Genomic DNA, 14,764 nt, shown 5'->3' with positions numbered 1-14,764 from the left:
TATATATATATATATATTGTATATATTGTATATATATTAATTCAACTTCTGGGATATTGATTTGGTCAGCTAAGTAGCAGAGGGGGGAGAGGGGGTTGTTAATCAGTTTCAGCTGCTTTGGTGTTAATGAAATTAACAACAGGTGCACTAGAAGGGAAAGAACGAGATGACCATCTATATATATATATATATATATATATATATATATATATATATATATATATATATATATATATATATATATATATATATATATGTGTGTGTGTGTGTGTGTGTGTGTGTGTGTGTGTGTGTGTGTGTGTGTGTGTGTGTGTGCGTGTGAGTGTGTAAAACCAGCAGTTCATCTTATAACTATGTATTAATTGTTACAATTGTAATATTATCAGGTTTATTACTTTTGTCGTTCTTCTGTTTTCTCTGAGCAAACAATAAAACTCATATCTTTTGGCAAAACAAAAATGAGCCAAATTGACACGTTTAGTGCAGCGCTCCTTTTACAGCCTTTCAGTCCGTGCCGAGGGAAGCAGTAACATCTGCGTAGTGAACATTGCGGAAGGGCTGCGCCCCGATCTGTTCATAACAACACTTTGGATGTCAGGGACATTTCCTTATAAGAAGGACAGGATTGTTTGACAGCTCAGAAGCAACCTGTCAGGGAAGGAACCTCTGAGCCGAGATGGCCCAGGCTAACATCTCAGTGACAGAGAGCCAGTTCAGGTGTCCCATCTGCCTGGACATGCTCAGGGACCCCGTGTCCATCCCTTGCGGACACACCTACTGCATGCTGTGCATCAGCGACTACTGGGACAAGTCAGAGTCTGGACACTCCAGCTGCCCACAGTGCAGGGACACCTTCAGCCCCAGACCGGTGCTTCGGAGAAACACGATGCTCGCCGAGGTGGTCGATAAACTCAAACTGAGTGAGATGGTCAGGGAGCCGGTGTTCTACCTGGGAGAAGCCGGCGAGGTGGCGTGTGATTTCTGTCCGGCAGAGAGCAAGCTGAGGGCGGGGAAATCCTGTCTAGTCTGTCTGGCGTCCTTCTGCGACCTCCACGTCCTGCCGCACCGCGAGGTCGGTCCTCTGCGAAGGCACAAGCTGGTGGAGGCGGTGGAGCGGCTGGCGGAGAAGCTGTGCGCACAACACCGCCTCGGTCTGGAGCCCGAAGGCAGCGGCGGCGAAGCGGAATGGAGCGGAGACTGCCTGCTGTGTGAGGCTGACCAGGAGGAAGAGCGCAGGGTGGACACGAACAGAGCCAGGAGAAAGGTAGATCTACTGAGGAACAGCTCTGAGAATAAGATGGAACTTTAAAACTCTACTGGTATAATAGTCTGTCATATTCAAAATCAGCTGATTTAAAAATAATAATAATAATTTAAAGGTAGGCCTACTTCATGTAAAAGCAAAGGGTTCATGTAAATTAAATTTAAAAGAAATGTCATCAAATAGAAGTAGATTTGGAACAAAATTTTATATTTGTTTCCCTTAAGACTGTCCTTGCAATGGCTGATTAACAGCACATTTATCATGAAGTCAACCTGAAAGCTCTTTCAACACCATGGGCTTCACTTTCACCTCAGCAGTCAACCAAAATATATTTCTGAGAGTGTAAGCAAAAGGCTGAGCAACAGTACAAAGAGTGAGCTCCAGGTGTATATTTCTATGGTATTTTTAAGTTTAGGTATTTTAATTACAAGTAAATTGGAGAATGTCCTATAAGTTCTCACCAGACATTACATTTAGCAGACATTGTTTAAAATTCTCATTTTAGATGTTTTTTTGTTTTTTTTTATAATACTGGGATTGTCCAAATATGTTGGAAAAACTCACAGGGCGTTGCAGGATATTGTCTTTTTCTGCACATGAGTGCAAGTTAGTTAATCCTTTTGAAAGACCTACAACTGCATAGCTCATATGATACTGTGATTGAATAAAATATATATATTTTTAGGCTAATTCAGTGTACTTTTTCTTTTTGTACCATAAGTCTGGATTGGCTTAGCTAATGCATTTAAGTATCCAGAATCCTTTTTATAGTTCTTTTTTATACCTCTTCCACATCTAAGTTTGTGTATCATTCCAAAAAAGTAATTAAAAAAAACAATCCACTTGTAATCAACAATTCCAATTTTGAAGATGTTTTGCTTCCCATCCAAGAAGCTGTTTCAATTCAAAATGTCAGAAATAGCATTGAGCTTGAGGCTTTATAAAGTGGACCAAAAACAAAGCCTTGTTTTGGCTTAGTGTGTCATTGTTTCAGCTCCAGCTCCAGGAGTCCCAGAAGAAGGTTCAGGGCAGGATACGGACTGGAGAAAGAAACCAAGAAGAGCTGCAACAAAGCCTGGAGTCCCTCAAGGTAACCAAGGCAACTGACTCACACCGTTCCTCTATGTTAGCCCAGTAGTTCTGTGAACATTGTCTTTCATCAGTGGGGAAGAGTTTCCAAGAACTTACTAATTACTAATGTGAAGGGGACGTCTCAAGAGTTCAAAATGTGTCTTTGAGCCTGAGTGGAATTAACCAGGAATAAATGACCTGCTGTTATCTGACGCCTCCAGGTTTCTCTGTAACAGGGAACAGTTTGTAGAAAGGTGATCGAGAGTCTAACACAATATACAAGGTTCATAATAAATGATGGGCTGTTCTTGTTATTGCATCTTCTTTCATTCATCTATTGCAGTTAAAAATGCTGTAGATCAAACCTGGTTGGAAAAGATGAGCAAGAAGAGATAAAAGTTTAGATTTGATGAAGGTTTTGCTAAAGAAAAAAAAAAACAACACATTTAGCATGCAAAAATGTTTAGGAGCTATTATAAGAAAAAGCACGTTGACTGTAACTACTAGTCTTTATTAGACTTTATTGGTAGAACTGTTGAGGATCTAAAATCAAACTGCAGAAAAAAGCTCTGATAGAGACTTTAAACAATCTATTTCTGGAAAAAAAAAAGTATAATCACTGTAAATAGGCTGCATCTTTTGTTTTGGTTGATATTCAAATTATAAGGGAATAAAAGACAGATGTTTCACTTTGAAATTAGGAAAATAAGTTTGAAGACTCTTTCCAAAAAAGTTCAAAACTCCACTGGATTTTGTTTCCAAGTTTGAAGACATTTCACTTCCCATCCAGGAAGCTTTTTCAATGAATAGGCTCTTTGACATCAACGCTGTGGGAGACTGATGTAAGTTATAGATTTCTGCCATTGCCCGTCTTACACATGTCACTGTTTTAGATTATTTGACAAATTTGATTCTCAGTTAGAGATAATCATAGAGGACAGTTTTCAGATAATGTTTTTTTTTTTTTTTTTTGAACTTTTTATTTTCAATAACAATTTTTATATCAACACATACATATGTCCATCCATGTCACATCTCACAATTCACATCTTAATATCTTCTTAGATCATTTTAGACCTTTCATTTACATCAGACATACAGGCTGTCTATTCCAGCTCCGTTAACAGTTATCCAGGTGCTATTGAAGGAGAAAATAACAAAAAGAACCTCCAAGAACGACAAATAAAGGTGCATTTCCTTCAAATAAACACTAGCCCAATTAAGAGAAACCCATATTCATTAATAACATTCATGGATGTATAAGTCACTATGATTAAGGTGAAATGTACAACAGTAGGCACACTGGGAAAACAGATTAAAGTAATAAAAGCACACAATACAAGATAAAGTCAAAACACAATTACAAAAAAAACAACAAAAAACAACAAAAACAAAAAAACAAAGAGGTGTCAAGGTCCCAATATGAATTTAGCTATAGGTTTCCACTTAGTTTCAAAGGTCTCCAGCTTAAATTGTAGTCTTGATGTTGTTTTTTCCATGATGTAGACTTTTCTGATTCTATCTCTCCATTCTGTGATACTAGGAGGTTGTGGCCTTAACCATGCAGATGTTATACACTTCTTCGCAATCAGGAGCATGACCCCGATCAAGTATTTATTGTCTTTATTGGTCAAGTCCATGGGAATTATTCCTAAAATATATACAGATATATCCAGATCTAAATAAATGCCTAAAATATTTTTTATATCTGTTTGCACATTTTTCCAAAACTTAACCACCTTTGGACAATCCCAAAATATATGAGTAAAATCCCCCACCTTTCCACAGTTTCTCCAGCATAGCCAGGATGTCCCCCCATATTTAGATGTAATAATTGGAGACCTAAAGTAACGCATCTTGATTTTCCAGTCAAATTCCCTCCATGTTGGGCTGTTGGTTAATTTGTGTCCAAAGCTGAATGTTTCTTCCCAGTCCTCATCTGCTATTATTATATTAGCCTCTAATTCCCATTTCTCCTTAATCCCCCTGTTATTGATTCAGATAATGGTTTAAAAAAGAAAAATACCTTAATCAATTAAAACTGCTCGTAGAATTGTCAAAATTGTGTGACAAATAACAACAATGGAATAGTTTCACACACAAAAAAATCACTTATATAGACCCTTCTTGACAACAGGGATTTAAGGCCTAATAAAAAAAATCTAAACAGTGCGGAAAATAGATAATTGACTTCCATTAGTCTGGGAAGGATTTCTAAGCCATCTCTAAGGCTTTGAGAGCCCAGAGAACGACAGTGAGAGCCATCAACATATTGACTAAACAGAAAAATAGAACAGAAACTTTAACCCACCTCGCCATCTACCGAAATTACTGAAAGAGCGCATCAAATAATTATCCAGGAAATTTAAAAAAAAATAAATCAGGGCCCTACTTTCTCGCTATTCATAGAGACAGAAAGGCAGAATCGAGCTCCTCCTGACCAGAGGGGAGATTGCTTCCAAGAGCTGAAAATAGCTGATTAATACACAACATACCGGTACTCATGAAATAATGCGTATTTTAGGGCATATTTAATGCAGTTTAATGACTAAATGTATGAAGTTTGACAATGCATATTTTACCAATACATTTTACGAAATTTACAGGGGAGGTTCAGTCTCCCTACTATTCAATGAGAAATCGCCACTGCAGTAATTGAGTGTTTTTGATCTTTTTTTAAGTTAACTCAGAGAAAAACATTTTGTTTGTTTTATTTGTATATGAAGGAAAACACCTGCATACAACTTCTTGTCAACTCAGTCCATCTATGTTTTATCTGATGTCCCAAATTATGAATTCATGTTGGTTGAACTTAAATAAAGACTTTAATCTACATTTTTAAATAATGCTGTTTAGGCTGAAGCTCCTAAAAACACAGATCGAAGTTTGCTATAAAGAATCTTCGGAATAGAGTTTATTGAACTTTCTTCTTTTTTTTATCAGCCTCATTGTTTAGATGTTTTTTTTTTTTAGGTATCATCCACAGCAGTCCTGGAGGAGAGTGAAGCTCTGTTTACTGAGATGGCACACCGCCTGGAGAAAACTAAAGCTGAGGTGAGAAGCAGAAGTGAAAGGTTTTGAGATCATTCTGGTGCTGAGGGTTAACAGCTGCAGTACACACAAATATACTAACCCTAAGTGTTAGTAAAGGTTCAGGAAAGGAAAAATTGTCTCTCTGAATTCATATCTGTAAATATTTTAGTGATCTGTACTATTACTGTTCATGAGATTCTGCAGGCATCTATGTTCTTTCCTCAGGAAACACCCCAGATAGTTCAGAGATAAGATGTTGGATGATGAGGATGCCTAAAACAGGTTTCGTTTATTAAAACAGTCTTCCAAGCTTCGGACTTCTCACAGTTTTCTGTTTAAGCTACCATTTATTAAATAAAATGGTGGGAACCAAAGCTTTTCTTAGAAGAAGACAATCTCACTGCTTCCCTGCCAAATTGTATCAAAGCACATCATTCCTACAGTGAAGCCTGATGAAGGCAGCATACTGCTGTTGGTGCTTTTCTTCTGGTTCATTGATAGAAGGATGGATGAAGCAAAATACAGGAGTAAAACCTGTCTTGAATACATATCATATTCCAGGAAGGCACCGTCTATTACATCCTGCCATGTCTGGTAATATATCTGTTTATGTGTTTTAGGTTCAAGCTGTGCTGGAAGCAAAAGGGCGAGCAGCTGTCGGGAGAGTGGAGCAAGACATCGAGCTTCTGCAGATGGACCTGGAGGAGCTGAGGAAGAGAGACGGGGAGATCAGCCAGCTGCTGCAAACCGAAGATGAAGTTCCTCTGTCGCAGGTGACAAGGGAAATTGGAGAAATCCTCGGCCGTTTCTCAATATGTGTACTTGTGCATTCTCATGTGCAAGTGGCTTATGAAACGTCACCAGCCTCAGCCCTAGTACTGTTCAAATTCACAAGAACAAGAAGTCAAAGTCCTCAGATGTTGTTCTCACCCCTCCCTCTTTACCGAGCATGCATCAGAGCAGACTTGTTTGTCTCAAGATTGAAAGCTGCCCCAGCATGCACCGCAGCAGCTTCCAGTGGAGCGCTCACAGAGCTCAGAGTATTAAAGGTATAGAGGACGATCTTTTATTTCCGGGTGGATCATCTAAATAAATGGTCCTCCTAATTGTCAATCATTCTGATGATATGTTTATGTAAGGCCGTCCTACATGCTCGTCCCTTTAGCTATCTTTTTCTGCGCACTTTCAGGCGTGGATGTGTGGTGAGACAGTCATTGAAGCTCACGTTTCTCACTGCGATTCTTTGAAAATGGCAAGAGAAAACGTAAGAGAAAAAGTGTCTACGAACTGTATGAGAAGGGGGGGAAAAAGCCTCAGAAGAGGCAGATGTATCCCAGAATGCATTGCATTGAGACAGCTCTCCTCTCGAAGCATTATGGGATTTGCTGTCACAGCAGCTTGCTGTCGCCATAGGCAAACGCTAACCGACAGAGATGGAGCAGGCAACGTGCAGTGGAGGAGGAGTTGCGTTACCAACAGAGCAAAAAGTAGTGATCATCTGTCCGAACGGTAAGTTAACTGAGTTCACTATAAAGTCTACTATATAGTCCCTGCTCTATATAGTGATTTAGGGCGGGTTAGGCTGGACGTTCGGGCACAGTAAGCTTGTATTAGCTATGAGAACAGCAACTTTTAAGGAGAACGGAGAGATGGGCTCTTGCATGCTCTAGCAGGGGTTTCATAGGCGTTCCATCTCAGGAGGGAAAGTGCAGAGGGCGGGTCTTTTAAAAAATTGGCTAAAATCCTTCACAATACCGTTAAATTAAAAGTTCTCTTTTCTGTCGCCATTGTTCTATAAAAGTACATTTTAAAATAATTTTAGGTAAGAACACTATACTTTTAAGCTTCACTATATGGCCCATTTACTGATTTAGCTCGTTATTTAAAAAAAGTCCAGATTTTGAGAGGACCGTGGCAACCAGCGGACTTGAGCCTATCCGCAGCCAAGGCAAATTTTAGCCTGTCTGCAGCCGCTCTCTCTCAGCATAGCCGTGTGTGAAGTACCGCTGGCTCTGATGGCGATTTTATTTGGAAAAATCTTGATTTGATTTGTGTTTATCTAACTGTGTTTATTATTATTCCACACTAAATAAAAAAGGTAAGAATGTATTATTATCTAGAGACTATTAATAGTAGGAGGTAAAATGCAGGTACAGAAGAGCCGAGGGTGTGGTGATGTCACAAATATGCCTCTATTCCAATTGACCTATATTTATGCTGTATGCTCCTGTTCTCCCAGAGTCCAGACCTTCCTGTGTTCTTCTCAAGAACATACTTGGCGAGGACACGAGTCCGTACTCGCGTTCTTGTGAATTGAGAAGCGGCCCTCCATTTTATTTAGCTAGAAGTAAATAAAAGAAGACTTTGTTTTAAGAAAAGCCCTTGAACTAATGCTACCTGGAACTGCCTAGGTAACTGATCTGGAACATGGTTGGTGGGTTGTTTTTCCAAATAAAAATAGGATCCGACTTCTGAGGAGAAGGTTTCTGGAAACAGAAATGACATCAGCATCCCTCGCCTCTTTTTACTTGGAAACAAAAAGACTAACAGGAAAGAAACCCCAGCACTTTGGAGATGGAAAAAGAAGAACAGATCTAATGGAAGGAGCAATGAAAAATAAACTGCCAGCATACATTTTAATTGCATTCTTTTCAATTAGACTAAAACCACATCTATTTATTATTTTATCTATTTTTTGTAACCATATGTTCCTTGATGTGTTTGTAACAATTGAATGCACTTTTTTTTACTATTTAAAGGTTTCCATCTATTATGTGTTATTTTTTCTAGCTTGCACTGAGAATGCTACTCTGTCTGAAAACATGGAAAACTTCAGGCAACCACAAATGTACTCCATTAGGAAGTGTTTCCTCAGCCAGAGATCCTCAGATATCCGTCCTGCAGATAACAGATACTGGAGGAAGGATGGATGAGAGGAACTAATGAGTCAGTGAGGATGAAGGGAGGGAGGGCAGGTGTAATTTTCCGCTCTCTGTTTTTACCTTTGGCTTAGGCCGCCCCACTGCTCTGCATCCCTCCCATCACAGATCAACACTACAAAACCTTCAGCCTGCCTGCAGAGGCCTTCAGCGATGCTAGGAAAGCTCTGAGTCACTTACGCAGCTGCATTGAGGATGTCTGCAGGGAGCAGGTGGACAAGATCAGCCGTGCAGGTATATTACACCCTGAAGGGGATAGACACTAAATATACTGAAGCGGTACAGAAATGCAAGTCACAAAAGCCCTGGTGTTATCTAGAAAAGTTCCCATCAGCTTTAACAGGATGCAGATATACACTGAATGCTTGCTTTGGGCTGACTGACACATTTCCCTCAGTTTGACGCGTCGTTTTTCTTCCAGGTAATGAGAACTATGTCCCCGGAGGAGAGCTTTTAAACGGTAGGCATGAGAAACAAGATCCTCAGATGCACCCACACACTCCACTGTGTCCTGCCCTGTGTGGGAGAGTCATGTCAGTGGATTTTACATGACATTTAACGCTGTGATCATTAATTAATAATAATGTTAGGGACAAGAGGGCGCTGTCTGACATGACCCTCTGTGGCTCATCTCTGGATCTCCAAGTCTGGAGTTTCACCTCATTTTTTAAATAGTTTTTTGGTAATACCTGATGGAAATAGTTTATTTGTGTTTTACTCCATCAGTCTTTACATGCATTATTGTTAAAACGTTAAGCTTAATCTGAAAACCTTTAAAAATATACCTGACTTGATTGATTCTGGTTCCAGCTAAGCTTGGATTTGACATTAATTGACAATCTACAGGGATTTCTAATCATGAACAACACTCCTACTTCCATTTTAGACCGATGCAGCGTCATTTTGTCTGTTTTATACTTGTATAAAGTAAGACTTAGATTTTATTCTATGATATTTTAAGCTAGAGTTTGTTTTTTCTTGTTTTTTTTTTGTTTGTTTGTTTCTAGAACATATTATAGATTGCATGTGCAAATATAATACAGTTGCAGCTGTATATCAGCATTTGGTGTAAAACACTTGGCAGCAAAATGGTATCATTAAAAAGAAACTGAGCCCAATTTTTCCAGATGTGACTTTGGGATTACAAATAAACACTTTTCATCCATCGGTTTACAGCAACACATTATAATATGCCATCTTCAGGATTTTCTGTTTGTTTTTTTATCCTTTTTATCTTCCACTAAGTGCTGTCATCTTTGTTGTGTTGGGAAGGTGGCCAGAGGAACTCCAAACCCCAGCAATGCCAATCCGTGGGGCAACAGAACAATAGGGGTATGTGGAAGATGACAGAGCATCTTGGACATTTATGAAACAAAGATTCCATAACAAACATTTGGATTTCATTCCTTTATTTCAGCTCTTCCATTTTCCTTTCCGCTGTCCACATTGTGCCTGCAGCCACCTGATCAGAGGATGAGGACGGCTTTACTCAGATGTAAGAGCTTCACGTGAAGAACCTGTGCTCAGTTTTCATGCTCACAGTGTTGTTTTCAGATACAGTTTGAGAAGAATAATCACAGAGACGGCATGCAGAGCCGCCTGAGGAAAATCATTGTCAGGAAATTAAACAGACCCCCCCCCCCCACCATTTCATTCCTCTCTGTTTCTTCCCTCCACGCTTCTATTTACTACATAGCGAGAATCTTGCTTGGAAATCAGAGAGCCTCGTCTAGACCTCCTTCAATAATAAATGAGAATCATGGTGTATTTATGACGTTCTGCTTTATCATTAAGACCAGTGCTTCTGCTTCTTCCAGCTGACAATGTGTCAGTGTTTTGGCACCTTGTTAGGCATTAAAAATGAATGTTGTGGAGGAGTAAGGTAATGCACAGCATTTTGTCCCATCAGTGACGAATGTCATCTGATGTACTGGTTGATTTATCACCCCTGGGCCTGACACTTCCCAATGATATACTTACCATGCAAATCTTCTTTTTGCATTTCTCAAAATAGTTCAAGCTTTGATCCAGAGTGTCTATTAAAATGTTACAGCTTCTGTATTGCATTAAGGTTTGGACTTTGACTGGGCCATTTAAACATGTAAATGCACTTCAGTATGAACCACTTTGTTATGGCTGATTTTATAGACTGCTAGAAGATGAGCCACGCCCTAAATCTCCTGTTCTAGCCTCTAAGAAGTTTTTCCTCCATTTCCCAGGAGCTCAAGCTAAAGTAAAATGAGATGAATGCAAACTATATAGGATCACATAGAATCCTCCCATATTCGCTGTATAACTTAAAACAACAATCAAAAGTGAGTAAAAACTTCTTAGAATATGTGTATTAACCCTTAATTGGTGCAGGTAAATAATATATGTCAGTGGGATTAATATTTCTAGCCTTTAAATACGACAATTAGATATTATGCCCTTGATAAGACAATTCAATTGTTTTTTAAATGTAGATTCTCCTATTCCATTGACAAAGTGTTTCACTTACCTGCTCAATTCCAGAAAAGAAAATGTACATATTCTAAGAAGTTTTAGATTTCATTTTTTTGCATTGTAGTTTCCTTTCTAAGCCAATTAATTCAGACTATTTTCCATCTTTTCAAATCTGAATGTTTAGATAGGTTTTTTAAATGCCTCCTAACAAGAAGCATAAAAATGTAGAGATCCTCCTTTGCAACTGCTTATTAACTTCCCTCTCTGCTGTCTCCAGTTTCGTGTCGTCTTTCCTTGGACCCTTACACCGCCCACCCCACTCTGGTCCTCCTTGAGGGGCCTCAGGGGGCCCACTGTGGCGAAGACACGCAGCCTTACCCCCCTCACCCCCATCGCTTTGATTCAGTGGCACAAGTCCTGTGCAGGGAGGGTCAGTTCAGCGCCACCAGCTATTGGGAGGTAGAGTGGAGGGGAGGTGGATGGGTCGACATAGGCCTCACGTCGCTGTCAATCGGACGCAAAGGTGGTGGAAAGCCCTGCCTGCTCGGGCGTAACGAGAACTCCTGGCGGCTGAGGTGTACCCATACAGGTTACTCTGCGTGGCACGACAACCGCAAGACCACAGTGGCAGCGCCACCCTGCCCAAGGATCGGCGTGCTTATAGAGCGGCAGAAAGGGGCATTGTCTTTCTACAGTGTATCAGACACGGTGGTGCTGCTTCACACTTTTCACTGCAGGTTCTCTCAGCCGCTGTACCCGGCTTTCCGTTTGGATCTGGACTCCACCTTAATCATCTGCCCACATGAGGGAGCTAATGGGGGTAGGATCTAAAGGGCATGAAACAAACTGCTATGGGAGGTCAACACTAAAGAAATATAACCAAAGACAATCAAGAAAATAATGTTTACTTTTAAAAATAGCATTTTTCTATGGTGGAAGTTATTATATTTAGTACATGTTTAGGAAAAAATCTCAATGTTTAACTGCACTGGTCAATACAGGTAAAGATTTTTGTTTTTCTAATAAAACCTCAATGGACAAATCATATAAACCATATTTTTAATACAAAATGCAGCCAAAGATTTATTACTGCTGTTAGCCAATTAGCTGGGATTGTTGGTCACAATCCAGAAAACCCAAATACTGGAATGAGGAAGGTAGAATTTTACAATTAAAAAACAAATGAAAGGGCTAAAAATGGCATTAAACCTTAGTAAAGGCTTTAATGTGCTGGGTTCTTTTTAATGCATGTGGAAACAGAAGAATTTCCAAATAATGTGTAAGTACTTTATTTCTGCTGTGTATAATTTAACTTTTAATAAACTATACAGATTTTTGTGAAACTTTAACAACTGTGTCATGTCTTTTTTTGTGAGGATTAGTAAAACGTTCGACTCTATTCTATATTATCTTGTGCTTTTTCTCTCTATTAACTTTCAAAGATTTATGTCCATTTAGCAGAAAAAGGGTACTTAACATGGAGAATCAGATCTCCAATATGTAAATGTCTTTTAACAATATGATTCTTCAAAGAAAAAAACAAGTTGTTTTATTTGGAATTTGATTAATATGCTGTCCGAAATTGACACATTTCAGTTACAAAACAGGACATTTTCACTCTCATTTTTGTACTTTTAAAAAAGCAAAATACCTTGAATAAAAGCCAAAGGATTCTAATAAATTGAGAAAAATGTCGGCGTCCTTTCTGTACAGCCAGGAGGAAGTTGTGTAGTCTGCCTGGAAGACTTGCTTTGCATGATGGGTTTATCTTTTCTATTCTCCATAAACAAAAGTATTTTAGCTGCTTAGGAGTTACTTCATATTTACTGTTTAGTTACAAAGATACAAACATAACTGTTAACTCAGTTTTTACTCTGACTCTACCTCTGTGTGCTCTCTTTTATCCTTTAAATAGGAAAACCAGCTCATAGTTCATGTGTCTAACTGTTTCTTTCCTAGACGGAAGCACTTATGAAGCTTGTTCACTGTTACCTTTCCTGACATAGAAAGTACTTATAAATCAGTGCTTCTATGTTCCTTTTTTTGGTCTGATTCAGTCTCCTTGAACCCCAGACGGCCTCGGAAGAAGGCTGATCACAGAACCAGCCTGGTTCTGCTGGATTTTTTTTTCCTGTTAAAAGGGATTTTTTTCTCTCTCCACTGTCGCTGCATGCATGCTGAGCAGCAGGGACTGCTGTAGAGTCAACTACAGAATGCTCCCTTCTAGGAGGAGTAAATCCTCTAAAGTGAATGACTCGATGCAATCGGTTGGTTTTTATTATCTAAAAAAAAAAAGTTAAACTAATTGTGCTATTTTAGTTAAAGTGATTTAATACAATTTAAAGAGAAAAATTCTTATACAATCAACGTTTTTTGAAGGCATGTCTAGGAATGATACCATATCAGCCCAGCTACTGCTTCTGCTATCTGCATAATATTACCCATATAATGAATCTCTCTGTAATCTTGTTCTTATAATAATAATAAATAAAGTAAAACAAACTGACTATATATTTTTAGCTTTAGATTAAACATCTGGAAAACTGTTTTTATTAAACTTAGCAGAGATTCTGGATGTACGTCTTTCAAACTAAGAGCTTTTTTTTTAGCACCAGCAGTGTTTTTGTATTTTTTTTTTTATAAAAAGCCTTTTGACTTAAGAAAAAGGAAAACATTTACCAGCAGGTGTATTTGCAGGGATATGAATATACATGATAAGTCCAGAAGCAAAATTAATTTTCATAACTTCCCAAGACATCTGTACAACCGATTCAGCGTAAATAGGTATTCTTAATATACGAATTGTGTAGGACGAAAAAGGAAGAGGCATTGTGCATTTACAGCTAAGGAATAAGAGTATAGCTGTAATAAGAATCACTGAAATGAAAATGGTCTTTATAAATGTTATATTTTCCGTACTTCTAAAGCTAAAATGTCTTTTTGCCTTATCATATAGCTGGAGAAGTCTAAATATAACCAAACATACGTGCTTAGTTCATCAGTTTATTTTGCAGTGTGTGTAAATTCCTTCAAACTTGTTAAACATTCTTTTGTTATCAGCCTTAGGGGTAAAAAAGCAATGTCTCTGTCCCCATCAGGAGAAAGACATTGTTCTTTATCTATTTGCTGAGATTTCTGTATCATTGCCTCTGATGCTGATGCACGTTCGACCAAAGAGTCTAAACCTAAAGCTTCTAAAATGAAAACGTCTAACTTAGATTTTAGGAGATTTTGAAGGTTTCCCTTCAAAATTTCTTAGATAGTCTTTGACAAGCAGTGCAAAACCCTTGTCTTCATCCAGATTTCATTTTAAAGTACAGGGACCCTAAAAACATCTGGTGACAAACAATCATCTAAACTAAAACTCAGCATTTTATCAGAAGAGGAATTCTGCTGAGAAGTTCTTTGTTTGGTTTTGTTATCCAAAAATCATTATCAGATGCCTGGCAAAATGCCTACTCAAGCACTAAGGACTAACTAAGGCACTAAGGCTGACTAAAAACAACAGAACATGTGACATAGTTGTTCATTTGTATAGAGCCTCATTGAACAATTGCAGAAACAAAGATGCCCAAAAAAGCTCTAATTTACCTACTTTAGTTGGGCTGTTTTGAAATTAGCTTGAATGAAAATTGAGTTCTGAAGAGGTTCATAATCATCATTTTGTCAAGTGTGTGTTTGTTTACACTTTTAAATGAGGACTTTTAAGGTCATATAAATTTGACCTTACTTGCACATCAATATTGATATTCAGTCAGTTGTTTTATTTAATGATTCATCTATTTGAAGCCAGTTTTTAATTTAGCAAGTTTTCAATAAACTATTCAGCAACAGCACTTCTACTTTTTCATAGCCTCATATGTTGATAGTTTTTTAGCCCTACAATAAAATTGGCAGGTGCGCTGGAAGCTGTTTCAAGCGAAGGGGGCTGATGGCTGGGTTGGAAAACACGTGACGTCATTATGTTGAGGGCTGTGGCTGACGTTTTTAACACAATATTGTAGGCCTACAT

The 14,764-nt window shown here is 38.5% G+C and overlaps 1 protein-coding gene across 1 annotated transcript; it reads left to right on the top strand.

Annotated features, from left to right (window-relative positions):
- The first annotated feature begins 538 nt into the window (after positions 1–538).
- On the top strand, positions 539–12,056 carry LOC119787025 (E3 ubiquitin/ISG15 ligase TRIM25-like). The gene is made up of 9 exons (XM_038290646.1): positions 539–1,264; positions 2,259–2,354; positions 5,309–5,389; positions 5,989–6,141; positions 8,382–8,541; positions 8,729–8,767; positions 9,580–9,639; positions 9,725–9,802; positions 11,030–12,056. The coding sequence occupies exons 1-9, from the start codon at positions 677–679 to the stop codon at positions 11,581–11,583; spliced, it is 1,809 nt and encodes a 602-aa protein (XP_038146574.1). The 5' UTR covers positions 539–676; the 3' UTR covers positions 11,584–12,056.
- The last annotated feature ends 2,708 nt before the right edge of the window (positions 12,057–14,764 follow it).

Source organism: Cyprinodon tularosa, unplaced genomic scaffold (genome assembly GCF_016077235.1).
Source record: "Cyprinodon tularosa strain WSP-4 unplaced genomic scaffold, ASM1607723v1 ctg285, whole genome shotgun sequence".
NCBI classification, from domain to species: Eukaryota; Metazoa; Chordata; class Actinopteri; order Cyprinodontiformes; family Cyprinodontidae; genus Cyprinodon; species Cyprinodon tularosa.
This window is presented reverse-complemented; position numbering and strand designations above follow the sequence as displayed.

Bases quoted from the DNA above. Each gene is read 5' to 3' on its own strand.
- LOC119787025 (XM_038290646.1), top strand. From the start codon at position 677: ATGGCCCAGGCTAACATCTCAGTGACAGAGAGCCAGTTCAGGTGTCCC. The intron at 2,355-5,308 runs GTAACCAAGGCA...TTTTTTTTTTAG, and splicing joins AAAGCCTGGAGTCCCTCAAG to GTATCATCCACAGCAGTCCT. The intron at 9,803-11,029 runs GTAAGAGCTTCA...TGCTGTCTCCAG, and splicing joins GAGGACGGCTTTACTCAGAT to TTTCGTGTCGTCTTTCCTTG.